This window comes from Cylas formicarius, unplaced genomic scaffold (assembly GCF_029955315.1).
Source record: "Cylas formicarius isolate icCylForm1 unplaced genomic scaffold, icCylForm1.1 PGA_scaffold_3__17_contigs__length_32017465, whole genome shotgun sequence".
NCBI lineage: Eukaryota > Metazoa > Arthropoda > Insecta > Coleoptera > Brentidae > Cylas > Cylas formicarius.
Window position 1 is genome coordinate 21,682,061 of NW_026844326.1, and position 15,115 is coordinate 21,697,175.

The 15,115-nt window shown below is 33.1% G+C and overlaps 1 protein-coding gene across 1 annotated transcript in view; it reads right to left on the minus strand.

Annotated features, from left to right (window-relative positions):
- Nucleotides 1-13,122, minus strand: part of LOC132699181 (histone-lysine N-methyltransferase PRDM16-like) — a 152,919-nt gene extending 139,797 nt beyond the window's left edge. The window contains exon 1 of the mRNA XM_060665752.1: nucleotides 12,937-13,122. Within this exon, the coding sequence (XP_060521735.1) occupies nucleotides 12,937-12,976 (40 nt within the window). The 5' untranslated portion in view covers nucleotides 12,977-13,122. The remainder of the gene's footprint in view (nucleotides 1-12,936) is intronic.
- Between the last annotated feature and the right edge of the window lie 1,993 nt (nucleotides 13,123-15,115).

The window sequence follows — 15,115 nt, forward strand, 5'->3', positions numbered from 1 at the left end:
TTTGTCTATTACGCCGCGGTGTCGGACACTCGACAGAGATAGCACCAAATACCGGATAATTACAGTAGATTCCACTACATAACAGGGTCGCATTTTGAAAAAATGGTGCCGAAACTCGAAAGGCCGTCTTTTTTATTATTTTGGATAATGCACGATATCATTCTAGACTTAATGAAGGTCTACCAAATGAACTGACAAGGAAAGAAAAAATTGTAAATTGGGTGCGCATCAAGCGGATGTGAGTTGTTAAAAATGGTCAAAAATTACAAAACAAACTTGCCGTATGCTATAGGCGAAATAATTGCTGAAATGGGTCTTCGCCTCCTTACCAGTGTATATTTAATGCCATAGAATTGGTGTGGGCGCAGTGCAAAATATTTTTTAATAAAAATATTGTAAGTGAGACAAGGCATGGTATCTGTTTGGACGGAAGCTCTCCAGACACATACCAAGCAAAATTTTATCAGAAATATAATACAAGAATACTGGGAAGAAGGGAATACACTTGATATAATTAATTATTAATGTAGACGAAGGATCATTTTCTGGTAGAAGATGTTTCGTCGTAAATACAAACTACATATGGTTTACATGTATACTTACCCTTGGCAAATTATATTTTTTATGGTATGATATATTCTTTTTTCTTTTCCGATTTTTTTGCTATTGTTCAAATGTTTATTGCATGGACAGAATTTTCAGACAATAGTTTATTTAAAACATGATCACCCTGATCTGTTATTACATAGAAAATATATGAATCCATCTCTAAGTATGGGGGTACAAGTTAAACTAATAAATGCCGGGTACAACTAATTCTCTCTCTCTTACTCCCAAGTAATATAATCGTGAGAAGATAGACATTTAGGGCTGAACAAGGTTGAAGTATAAGTGAAAGGAAGATAGACAATCTATTCTATTCTGTCTGGCATTTCGTACCCATTATAAATATTAAATATTTTAGTTTGTTTATTTAAAATCTAATGCTGTTATTTCTTTCACTATGTAAGGAACAATCTGGGAATATATTTTCCTTCTTATCATATCCAGTTCACTATTGTCTGGACGGCAAGATTGATCAATAATTCACTGTTAATCCAGGATATTGTCGTTTTTGTAAGCAGGCGCGTTTCTTTAAAGCTTGATGAATCAACACCTATACTTTTCACAATCGTTTCAAAAATTTGGACTGTTGAATGTTTTGATAAAGTTTACAAAACATTTGCCAGTTGTTTAACCTTACACCGACCAGATCAATAATTAAAAGTAATCTGAAATATCATCGTCTGTTAATGACATGTATTTTTCATTATTTATTATTTTTTTAATTATTTGTACTTTTTTCTTCTTTATTGCTTTAGGTGGTCGATCCCAAAAATCTGTGAGACATGGTGCGCTCAATATAAGAGTTCAATACAATTATCAAACATATGCTAGCTAGGTCAATAAAACCTCAGTCACAAAATTACAATCAAAAATTTATTGAACGCTGACCCAAAAAGGCAAGGATAATATTGTTTATGTTTATGTATGTCGAGGTTGCAGTGATGCGGATTTAAAATAAGGGCCATCTGTCCGATAATTTCTAGTTTTAATTTTCCCAGTTATAAGTAGATATAGAAATTCCAGTTCTCTTATTGTTGATTGTTTCTATTATTTCTTTCCCCATTTTGGAAAAAACGATTTTCGATCCACCTGGCGACAGAAAAATTCATCAGCGTTAACAAAGTTGCAATAAAAGAATTACAGCTTATATGCTTAATGTTTTATTGAGAGGTAAGCTCAAATTTGTTGTATGTTCTTGAGATTTGGCCACTAACTAAATAAAATTATCAAATTAACAGCCACAATAATTTTATAAAATTTTATAACCCCCTTTATCGTACGACACTCCAAGATTAAATTTTAATACTTCAAGGCGCCATTAACGAAGAACCAGCTGCCTGTATACTTGACACTTTACTATCATACTCAAACGCGTGACCACCTACAGAGATAAAATAGGGCTCCCCACTTTACCCCACGCCGCTTTGCAATGCATTTTGTGACAAAACACGACGCTTTCGGACTAGTCTGGAATAGATAGACACTTAAGCATTTTAGGGCTCCACGAGTGCCTATAAAACTAATGGACATCGTTTCGGTGGCTTAATAAACTTTGGTGAGCGCATTGATTTTCATCAAGTGGGGAGCTTTGAAAAAATACCACTACACGAAATCACATAAACACTAAGAGATATAAATGAAAATGTAAAAAAATGTCATTTTTTTGCAATAAACTAGAAAAAAACAGGGAAATTTAAAAGCACTTTTAAAACATCGCACAATGCTTTTTTGTAAAAGCATTTTTAAAACACCCTCAAAATAATAATTTAAATATATAAGAAATTCAACATTTCAATCGTTAATTACAAATAAATGACAACCACCATACTTTTCTATTAGAAAACGTATACTCCGGCTTTTATTGCCGGTGTGTGTCCTAATTTTTTGAGTGCTATAATTTTACCACCATCACCCCATTTCAAATACGTTATTAATTTACTCAAATGAAAATGCGCCGCAAACTCGTAAGGGATATTGTTGCACATAATCGTCGTCTTTATTGGCAAAGCAATAAGCAGCTTAATACCTTTGTTCTCTGCAATTTCAGGCTATCTCTAAGAATATCTATAAGACTGCCTTTGCTGCGCGGGGATGATAAGTGAAGGGAAAGGGGTGGCGTTTAAATCAGTGGACATGCGACCTATACACTCAACAGAGTTAAAGGCCGGTTCGAAAATTGGTGCGTATTTGGCCTACTTGACCTCATAGATTATTATGTATATAAAATATGGTTTGTCTGAAATGGGTAAACGCCATAGGGTGGATTTTGCTTGTTAATTCGAAGACCTAATCACATATATCTAGTAAGAAAACAAACTAAGTTAAGATAAAGTTTACAATACTAATATTAACTTTCTGAATTTCTCTCTATTTTTTATTAAATTACATTGCATTTTTGTTGGTTGTTGTATTTAAATTTACCATCAAAAAGGGCTTGTTTAGATTATTTGTTTATGCATTTACCCTAAACGTGCACTATTCATTTTTTTCTTTTTTTTTTGCTACATCTAAAACGACATGTTGTATTTTTTGTACGGCAATTTGTGTACCATTTGTGTTGACTACTAATTTTCGAACAAATTTCAAAATCCGTTTTTCTCAGGAACTCATTTCCGTGACATTCATTTTTTTTCCACTGTATTTCAAAAGACAAACAAAAAACTTATCATGAGTTAGAACCATTTTTAGCAAAGTTTCTGCACTACACGTTCCGTTAGATGCAATAGTTAATCTGTATTTACCTAGTTTTTGTTTGAATTTTAAGACAAAGAAAACACGTGTAAATGAACAGATTTACATTTTTTTTTCGGACCATCGGGATAAATTAAACTGTCCAGTTGTTTTCAGTTTATTTCCATTTTATTTTAAAACATTATAAGTGGTTTTTGGGCAAGAATTGTTGGTCTGGTGAACATTGTTTTCGAACAATACAGCGATATAGGCTCCCCAGAATTCTGATCGAGTATTTATTACCCGTTACACTTATATAATCCTTAAATTGCATTATGCTACATAAAATTTGTCTGCCATAATATTGTATTACTCTCTTACAAAGCCCTGGAGACTTTTGAAAACACGTGACGTCACTGGTGCTTTCGGGTCCTGCATAAATGTGGCGCTTGCCCACTACTTACATCGGCCTTTTCCCAAGACTTCGTAATCGCCTTGACCGGACATGCGAAGTCCTGAGCCGCAGGACAATCTCGCATCGGGGGCGACACAAAGGACGACAATATGGCGGAAACCTGGCGTGCGATGGCCATATTGCGTGTTTTATATCTTACATGTGCGCTTTATAACTTGACAGTTTTCCGTAATCGAACGCCTTTCTCGGGAACGATGTGCTTTTTGTGTTGCGGGAAAATGCGATTTTCCTAAACGGGCGGGTTATTTTTCATTTTAATCGTTTCACGCAGATATCGGAACGCACTCCAACTCGGTCAACCACGGCACAGATTTTTGGCATGATTCCATTGTTTAGTTTTAAGACCAAATATTTTGAGGAGCGCATCCAAAGATACTTGAAGCCTTTTTTTATGGTCCAAGTGCCCCATTTTTGAAATGTCCGTATGGGAAACTTTTTTGAGTTTGACTTGGAAAATTGTATTTTAAATAGTGCCTGTAATTTCCGAACTGTCACATCTTTTTTCAACTTTTTGACCGAAATAAAATGGGATATTTAAAATACTAATTCAAAGTTTTGTTTTCTCAGGATCGCCATCAATGTCAGAATGTTATAAGCAGACCTATTTTTTGCATAATTTATTCCAGTTTAAGTTGTTTTCTATAACATATAAACTACAAAATATTATCTTGTGTATTTTTGGCAATACGGTCCTGTTACCTTATTTATTATTTGAAGCCTTCTGATATCTTTATTTAATATATGTTATATTAATCTTAAGTAGTTTTATGATTATAGATGTCTACGGAATCTTATGAAATTTAAATTTAACTTACTTTTGAACCATTATGGAATGCACAAATTATGCAAAAAAAATCAATGCCGTATTTAAGATTCTGCTTTGAAAGTTAAAGTTAATAAAACTTAAATTTAACTTACTCTAACCTTATAATTTTAGATCACACTTTAGAATCGTAATTTAGGTATTCAAATTGACGACGACGAAGTTTAAAACATCCCAACAATAATTTTATTATAATAAACATAACAGGGTCGTATTACCAAAAATCTAAAGGTAATTTTTTGTATTTAACATTTGACACTGGTGATTGTCCTGAAAAAAACAAAGCGTCTAATTGAAATTCCAGAAGCGCCATTTTATTACTGTTAGAAAGTTTCCTTGAAAGTTGCATTAAGTACTCGCTTGGCTAGTGCAAAATCAAACTCGTGACTAAAATAGCTTAATATAATTATTGAAAAATCAGAATATCTTCCAAATTAGGAAAGGCAAATTTTTCGTAACTCAGAAACTACATTTTTCACAAGGAAATAGAAGTTTTTTAATTTAAATCCTGCTTTTTGTAAACCTAAAATAACAAATAAAATAAAAATAATTTTCATGCCTTGGCGTTTTATAGGACCTATTATTTTCTCTTAAAAAATATTCCGGTCCAAGAAACAAACTATTTTTTGCTCAACACTCTGTCTTTAAAAATGGCTTCCTTTGTTTGGAATCTAGTTTAAAAATTAAATAAGGAGTTTCTTTTTGCTTTTTCGTACTAGATTATTTTAAAATTTTAAAAGTTTGGTTTAAAAAATTGAAGATTAAATTAAAATTGAATTTAATCATACATTTAATAATAATCGTAGTTTTTCTAAGAAAGATTCTTATTTATATGCTATCTCATTGTGGCGATTTTTGCTTTTTATGCGGCAACTCAAATTCCTCCTCTCCTCTGCAATGAAATGTGTCTGCTTCCCGCACTTGTTTGCTATGTATTTTGCTTTTGGTTAAGAAAACATAACATTTGTAAGTCTGATGGCTATATCTGTACAGCAAAATACTTTCCTCATATTGGTAAATACACCTCTAGCTTCACTTATTCTCGATCTTGTTTCACTCGAGTGTCCTCCAGCCTCAATCAACATGGTACCCGGATATTATCACTCGCTCACTATCTCCACTTCCTTATTGCCAACATACAGCCTTCCTTGCAAATTTGCTTTGCTGTTAATCAGAAAGAAAGCCTCGTTATTATAATAGTATATTATGCAACAAGTGCGGTAAACGTCATTTGACTCACGAGTTTATTTGACACGAACGGAGCGCAGCGGAGCGAGTTTTTAATAAACGAGTGAGTTAAAAAGTTTACCGAACTTGTTGCATACTATACTTTTTCTAAGACCGTTAGTTTTTGGTTACATTTTCACAAAACAACACGAATACATTCACTGACATGACCGTCGGAATTGACAAACGTCAAAGTTCAAAGCGTGGGAAATATCTCCGAAAACAACTGTGCGGTAAAATCCCGGAAATGTCCGAAGAGGCTCGGATTTATGGGAAACGAAATTGATGTGGTAAAGTGACGCTTCCCGCACGCTAGATCGGTGGGTAAGTAGGTATTTTACAGACGGGAGTAGAAAAAATTATTTTATCTTGCATTTATCAAATGGCAAACAAACAAATAGCAAATAAAAAAAAACGTACCTAGCGTAACTAACGTACCATATTGTCGAAATATTAATTATTGAAATGCATATTTGCACACGGCGCCGCGTCAAAAATTTTCCCACGAGCTTAATAATAATTATACGGATCGATCGCGATCCAGTAGCGTATCGGGGCACGTCAATGAAATATCGCGACTTGTTCTAACGGATTCAGTTCCCTGCTCTAAAATAACAGACACCCGAAAAATAATCACGTTGACAAACCGTTTTTTAATTTTTATTATACCTATATACCGATCTCTATAAATATTTATTTCTTTTATCCCAACAATGCGATCCTTTTAAGCGACCTTTCGGTTTCGCGCCATCTCTTTATCGGGACGTTATGAATTTATTATTAACCAGGCTCTTGATGGGATGTTCGATGCGAATTGTCTAAGATTTAATAATAATGAAACTGGTATAGCGACCGTAGACAATTTTTTGTTTAGGAAGTATCTAAATATAGGAGAATTAGAAGACCGAGACTAAAAATTCACGAAATCAAAAGATGGAAGGAGTTTAAATATCTGGAAATTACAATTTAATTCAATTTTAACCAATAAAATCAGATTAGCAACAAAAATGACTATCTTGAATACACAAGAAGAGAAAAAAAAAAGATTGAAATAGACGTTTCGCGTAGGGGGTGTAGAAAATCAAGAATAGAACATATAAATAATGAGCAAACGAGAATTGGAACAGAGTATTCACTAGCGCAGATACAGTAGATATAAAACTTTTGTGTTATGGCGTAAGGAGAATGAACCTTAAAAGATGGGCAAAGATAGTCATGGAACATGAGTCAACACACAGAAGAAGAAATGGAAGACCATCAAGAAAATGTATACAGGGATAGACGCGATTAGATAAACCATGTTAGCTAGGGCGATAACAGAAAATGAGGCACAGCCTCTACTGAAGTAGATTCGTTTTCCGCAGGACGATGGAGAACTTTAGAGGGGTCATTTTGAACATTTAATTTAATTATTTAATAGCTTTTGTTCTTTTTGCATTACTTCTTTCAATTTTGCAAAATTGGGGACCAGTTTTACTGCCATAGCTAGCTGGAAATTGAAAAATGAAAAAATTCTTTATTCGGAACACCTGGACAATATTATGTACAAATGAAAGAATTGTAATACATGTATACAAATTTAGTACAAAGTACAAACTACAAGTTATTGATTTATAAATCGAAAATTAATTTGGTAAATCATATTTGTGGATTTACCAAATATTATAACCCAACTATTGCAGTGATAATAAATAAATTGGTCTTCTTCTTAAATTAATTAATTCATTGCACTTTTTTTAACTACACAGTCTTTAACAAGTTTTTGAAACTTTTGTATTCTTTATATATTTAGAAGTAACGAACTATGTATAGCGCGTTGAAAAACGAAGTTTATGATACGAAGCTAAATTCAAAATAAATGTTCCATCTTGTTGAATAATTCTTAATTCCCTGTTTATGCCTAATTTTTACTCCGTAAAGATTTCGATATTTCCAAATAATAAAGCTGGCGAATGTCCAATATTTGTTTCTTGGAACAGTTTTTTGCATTAGAATTTTAATATTTTTTGCGTTTTTTACATTGAGCCTGTATATATTATTAAAATAAAACTTTGAATATGTGAAAACTGACAATTTTTACCAAAATTTAAATAAAAAATAGAAAATAATATATGCGCTGTTCTATTTAAAAGTAAATTAACTGTCAAATTCTAAACAATTTTAAAGTATGCTCTTAAAATTGAGCAACTTTTGCATGACTCGTTTCAATTTCGCAGTTTCGTCTCGATAACGCCCAACTTTCATCATCAGATTCCGATTTACAAAAAGTAGTAAAGGCGAACATTGCATTATTTTTCGGATAAAACTCAATAAAATCCTAAGTGGAAATTGTTCGCTTATCGCGAGTATGGAGTGGAAATGTTGTTTCGCGTTTTCTGCAGATATGGATTTTATCGGTTTTTTGCAATAAGCACGTTGCACATAATCGTAAGGTGTTTATGGCCGCAGATATACGTTTTATGCATCCGCTCCACTTTGTATAATAAATATATGCATTTTGTTAAAATTTTATGTGCGGCCATCACTGTTACATCAGAAATAAATTGCCTTAACTCAAAAACTATGACAACAATACAGGATGTCCTAAAATTAGTAACATGAATAATCAATCAAATACTAAACATAGAAAATATTATATTTCTTCAAATAAAATCATACAAATGGTGTCCAATTAAGAAGAAAGGCACTCGACACTCCTTCGAAAAGGAATTGTAAAGACTTGGGGTGAAATACCTTATGGCCAAAGAAGCTAAGTGAAAATGCTGAAAATTATTTTTAAGTTTATAGAAGAGGCGCCAGAGGACGTAATCACATTTTTGAATTGTAAATCCAGTCTTTTGAGAACTAGAGAAATAAATGTCAATAACTTCAAAATGGCTGAACGCATTTGGAGTTCTTGAAAAGGGCTTTTGTTAGGACATAAACTCTGCCCTGAGCAGATTGATTTCAATTATTTGTATCGCCGCTAGAGGGCGTTTTGCGACTTCACTACAAATAAAATATTAAATACAATCACTTTTATTACAACAAAAGATAACCACCACATCAGTGAAAACCGCATTTCGATCTTATTCCCAACATAAGTCAGCCAAAGAAATAAAAACTCAAAATAATGTCTCCATATTCGGGAATATTTTCAGTGTATCTGCAATTACTGAAATTTCTCGTTTATTTACTTGAGTTAACACCTCCGTTTTGAGGAGAGGGCTATTTTTTTATTTTTCATTTTAGTATTTTATTTTTAACTTCATTATAAAAAATTGTAAATGCAAAATTTGCAGGGCTTATACTAGTCGCACAGCGGTGAATTTTCTGAAAATGCGGTGAAAAACACTTCTGAATGTCTATTCAATGACCCTACTTCCCCCAAAGAGATAGTATCCCATAGTCCTCGAACTCTTGCGGCTTTCTAGTACAATTAAACGCGAGTGTCGTGAATGGCCAGGATATTCATTGAAGATCCCGAATAGAAAGACAAAACGGTACCTATATATAGAATCTCGGCCGCGATGTAAAGTGATACCGTAGGTAGGCAAGATGCGTCCAGAATATAATCTGTCTAAGATATCTAAAGGCCCTTTCGGCGATGTTTCCCATTAAGTTTTTTGATGAGGATACCGGATACGCAAAAGTCGCGATTAAAAGAGGAGGATTGTTTACTATTGTTTTGTAACGCCGGATGACGATTCTTCTTCGTTCTGAACAGTGGCGTCCTTTTTTTATTTGAAAAAAGAGGGGGGGGGGGGGCAGTCGGGCACTGAAATTCTCGCATTAATATTTAACCACAGGCCATCGCTTCAAACTAGACTATATTTTAATATTTGTTATTGTCTTTTGTTGCTTTAGATTTTTGCTTGTAATATATCTAATAGCGTATGTACAATCATTATGAGCGAAACGATAGCATCGTCATATACATTACACTCTACGTTATAGTTTATCTTATATAATATGTATTCGTCGTTTCTACTAACAATAACTAACATTTAAAGAAAAAAAAAAGCTTTCCTAATTGCTGTTTTTAAATTTAGAAAGATGTTTTCTATGTAACTTGGGACGAATTAGCTCGGAACGACGCTATCTTGTTACCATTTCGATTTCAAAAATATAAGGCTTTGGCTACTTTGGATGCTATTTGTTTACGTCAAAAACCAAGATGGCGTCTTATATTTAACATTTGCGTTTACATCTAAAACGTCTTTCAAATTTGAAAGTAAGAAGTAGTGAACATTCTACTCTAGTGAAACATTGACAATATTTGAAAAGATCTTTTAAAATTTAAAAATATCCTATGTTTCGAGTGACACAGCTAAAAAGACCTCACTATTTTTATATATTTGTGTCTTATACTGGTATAAATTTATTTTTGTTTTAAATTCTGTAAAATATGAAGCTTTTATTTTCTCTTGGTGAATTCCAATAAAATAATGAACGCCGATGTCACGTGAAACAAACATGATTTATTAAGTTCCAATTTTATAATTAACAGAACCTAAATAAAAATAATGAAATGTTAAAATCTGAATTAATCATTTTGACTTTTTCTTTTTTTTATATTTTGCACACTTAGCGTAAATATAAGCGACTATACGTCCCGATGGTAAAATTAAAGATTAAAAAAACGGAACGAAGAAATGCAATAACATGGTAACTTTGACAAACGCAGGCACAACTGGATATATTGTAATCACATTAGGCTAATAAATAATGAAATGAAGCGGAAAAGTTTTTAAAAAGCGTCAAAATGACGTGATTGTTTATATTATATATACCAAACGAGCGCAGTCCGAGCAGCCTCTGATATAAGCTTCGGGCTTACAGAATCTTTTGTTTTTAAGTATAATTTATCGTTCTTTGGATCTCGAAATTTTTATTGTTTCTTGCAGCTGCGGTTTTAGGACCCAGTCTGCAGAGTACTTGATAGTTTTCACTACAATTAATGCCTTATGCGTTTGAATTTAGAAAAGGATTTTGGGCGCCAATTGTTATTACTATATATTAGGTAAACGAAGTCGTATTATACAATAGGTGACTTGCGAAGGCATTTGTATTAAATATTTAAAAAAATATATTGTACATTTTCAGTAAATCGTTGTATATTCGAGATTCATTTACTTTTTTTAAAAATGATACTAGCACGGGGTGATTAAAAATTCAGTTCAGAAAGCGAGTCTAAAGCTCACCAATGCTGTCGAATTGTGTCTATAGAGCTGTCACAAAAATTAAAGCTACAAAAATCTTGTAACTTTTTCGACTTTATGTTTTCATTCCAACACTTTTTTAAAATTGTATACAGGGTTTATCGTACCTTATAACAAAAAGATTTTATATAGAAATGCGGTTTAGGCGTAGATTCTCCCACTCTGGAAATTAAAATTATAATTAGAAATTAGAAGAATGAACGCTTAAGTATATCATAAAATTGTTTTTTGAAGTGGTTTGGGTTATCTATCGAACATTATTTAATCACAAATAAAACCTTTAAAACAATTTTTGGATCAGATATATACAGGGTGAGTGAACGAAAGAATAAACTTCATTATCTCATTGGTTTCAAAAGTTATGAGAAAATGGTAAATATAAAAGTTGATGATCGAAATGATTGTTAGAATGCACAATTTAAAAATATTTTAAAGTACACAGGTCGGTTCAAAAAAAACGTAACGAATAAAACATGCACCCTATTTTTAAAGTTTTTTTTTTAAATTCGTTTTGAAATTCTTCGACTTTTGTTATTACGTACATATACGTACATACATATACATACCCAAACCTAATACTTTTTCCAATATTTTAATTTTTCTAAAAAAAATTTTTTGAAGGTGGCGTAAAAGAAACGGAAACGGAATTTAATGAAAGGCTACAAAGTTTCAAAATAAACGAATATATTTGTATCATTTTAAATTGAAAAATCTCAATTTTCCTAAATTTATATATTTTTTCTGAAAGATCTCACAAATACCTTTTGTCAAGTATGTCATATACCTATTTTTAATACTTCGCGATTTATTTTCACTTTTGCAATAGTTACCCTTCTTTCTGGCTAAGACTATTGCTATAATATTAGTTGGAAATGACAAAACCATTAGCCAACAGGATTCTGAAAATGAACAGGAGAAAGAACTTGGAGATGTAGACAAAGCAGCAGAGAGTTACTAGCAATTTTGGAGAAAATAACTACCAAATTTTAAATTCAATGAAATTTCAAGAAATTTAAATACCTTTTTTAAATAAAAAATGTTCAAAATATGCAAAAATGTTCTTCTTTCTAGTATAAACGGTGTTATTCTCCTGTCGTTCTGGATCCTATTTTGCACAACTTCTGGTATTGCTTATAAAGGTTTCCCATAAATACGATCTTTAACACTCCAATGAATCCACCTGTACCAATCCATTTCTGTTGGTAATGATTATTTAAAAATTTTCTAACTTTTCGATGGTAATACGGAGGAGCTCCATCTTGTCGAAACTACAATTGTTGCATCTCAATTGTGGTAAATCTTTCTGCATCTGGGCTCGTTAAGTGGCTTGCTAAAACAGGGTCTAATAACTTAAAAAAAAATTATTTCACACCACATATTAAATGACCAATGGTTTTAGTTTTGCATTTCCCACACCCAGAATGGATTAAGCCAACATCTTATGAATTAATTCAGTTTTCAGTTTTTATTTATTTACTGACAGGACAATAAATCTTATGAATTTATTTAAAAAAGTGTGTTTTATCCGGCTCCGTTTTTTGAGGCGCCCTGTATATTTCAACGTAATTTTAAATTGTGCTTCTTAACAATCTTTACAACTTTTTTGTTTATCATTTTCTTATAAACTTTGGAAACTAATATACGTAAATACCAGAGAGCAAATAAAAAATGCAAGACGTAAGTAATCGCAGTTTTTCCGCATATTTTTAAAGATATTATGGGAAATGCGAGAGGTACAATCAAAAACAGCTTCCACGAATTTTTCATAAAATAACGAGCAAAACGAAGTCGATGCTCACTGTCTAAAGCAAGAGATAAAACAAATATTACAGATGGCAATTACAGAGCAATAAATTCCTATGAGGAAAATTCCGGTACAATTTTAAATGCAAAACAATTCGACATAACCGTGAAAGTGGGGTAAAACCACTTACCTTGAGAAGTCACCCTTCTAGCGACAGATTTAGACCTCATTGTTTTGTGCCGGCCGTCGTCGAGAAGCTACAGCCAACTCGTCTTCATCTGCCTTGTCTGCTGGCTTTTTTAGGAATCGCTACTATTTCGACGAAAAGTTCGCGAGCACGACGTTTCGGTTCGCGATACATCCACCGTCTCACTCGCAAAACTTGGGCAGACAATAAGACACAGATTCTCCCCCGCACTTGTCACTCTCCATACTGCCGTCTTTTTTTTCTCTCCTCTTCTCCGTTTTCCTGCCGCGGCCAATAGGCGACCGCTGTCATGTTTTGTCACTGCGTCGCTTGATTTTCCGTTGTTTCGTCGACGGCGCGCCCTCTGTGGCAGCAGGAGAATACATAGAGCGCGCGGGGTCTAGATAAAGAGCATCCTGCGGAGCATCGGGTCGATAGGGTTCGCGCGGCGAGGGGAAAGCCGCGACCATCTACCTCGTGGGGGATGAGCCGTCGTGGATGAGACTCGGAAGGGGGGGGATGGGCTTTGGCGTGGTTTTCGCGGGGGGCTCGCGGGGACACAGGTGGGTGTGTATCGTATGTTGGTGCTGCTCGTTGATATACGGTACTTTGTATTTTTGTTATCCTGTTAGTATTAAGCAATTTAATGAAATAAAATGCTAACATTCTTTTAGGGCATATATTTTTGAAGTAAAATTCGAATAAAATTTTATAAAAACACATACACCGTTAACAAAATATTTAATACATTAACTTAGGTGCCATAATAAAGGTTTTCATGTTTTCTAAGAACGTTTCTGAATACTTGCCGGTGATAAATTATTATTCTTTTCAATTCTTTATCTCGTTGCGCCTTTATTTTTCCTTCAATTTCTCCTGGTTTTTAAATTTTTTGCGTATGTTCCTGCACAGAGAAAAAGAATTAGTTCATGAGAATAAAGCACATTTGTTCTAATTAAGCAATTTAATTCGTATCTCAACTAAAATATATTTGTTGCAAGAAAATTATATTCGCCAGTCTTACACTACACACAGTCTTACACTACATTAAAGGAAGGAAAGGTATATTTATTATTTATTTGCGAGAACTTTTCGTTGAATTAACAAAAGTGAAATATTTATTTCGAGCAATGTAAAATTAATTTACATTATGCGAACAATAATATTTAATTGAACGAAATGTAGCGAAAGTAGCAAACTCAAATTTGCTATCTTCAGGTCGGTTTCTTCGCGTAGCTACTTGTTGGTACTCGACCCATTTGGATCGGTCACCAGCGAATTGCTAGGCAGTAATTTTACGATTTCGGCAAAATATGGGCAACTTTTTTATTGCTTATTAAAACAAATACTCTTGTGTTCATTATGCAAGAGCAAGAGCAATGTAGGTATAACCTTAGTGACTATGGGAGCTTCTACAATAGAATTGTAATGTTTTTTGCACTTATAGCTTCTTCTATCTGAGCAAATGACTAAAATAATCCTAACTTTAAATTTATTTTCTTGAATAGGAACAATGTGACCTTTACTTGAAGAACGATAGGTTCCTTAGACTCAACAATGTTAACTTTCCACTTTTTAAGCTTGAGGGATCTATTATATATTAAATAAATTAATTTCTAAACACACAAGATTTTAGATAATAATTTATCTATTATCCACCTTCACAATCAGCATGGCGGCAATACAAATAGTTTTGGTTAGTAATTGATGTAATTCATGTAAAAATGTGGGCCATTTTGCCTCAACAAAAGCTTATTTACTGCGAACGTAATTTTTCGCAAAGTTTGTTATTAAAATGATTTAATTCAGTTCACAGAAAAATTGCTAATCATAAAATATAACTACTACAGAAACTATGAACAAATTTTTGAGAAGTTCCATTTATCATGCGTATGCGCGAGATTCAAAAGATTTCGTTTTTAACCGATGACCTTGCGGTATTCAACAACCAACATGACAGATAGTCCATAAGTTTGGATAAAATATGCCTAGTTTTCGTTAAATATTCCGGGAACACGAGTTGAGTGTGTGGAAATCACCGTAAAGAAATAAAATGGCGCAAGGTGCAGGTTTGTAGATGAGATGTGGAGGGATGCGCGCAAACTCACCAAATTCTCTACTAAAATACCCATGAATATATATGGTGCTGATTAATTTGTCAACATACAGGGTGAGTCTAAAA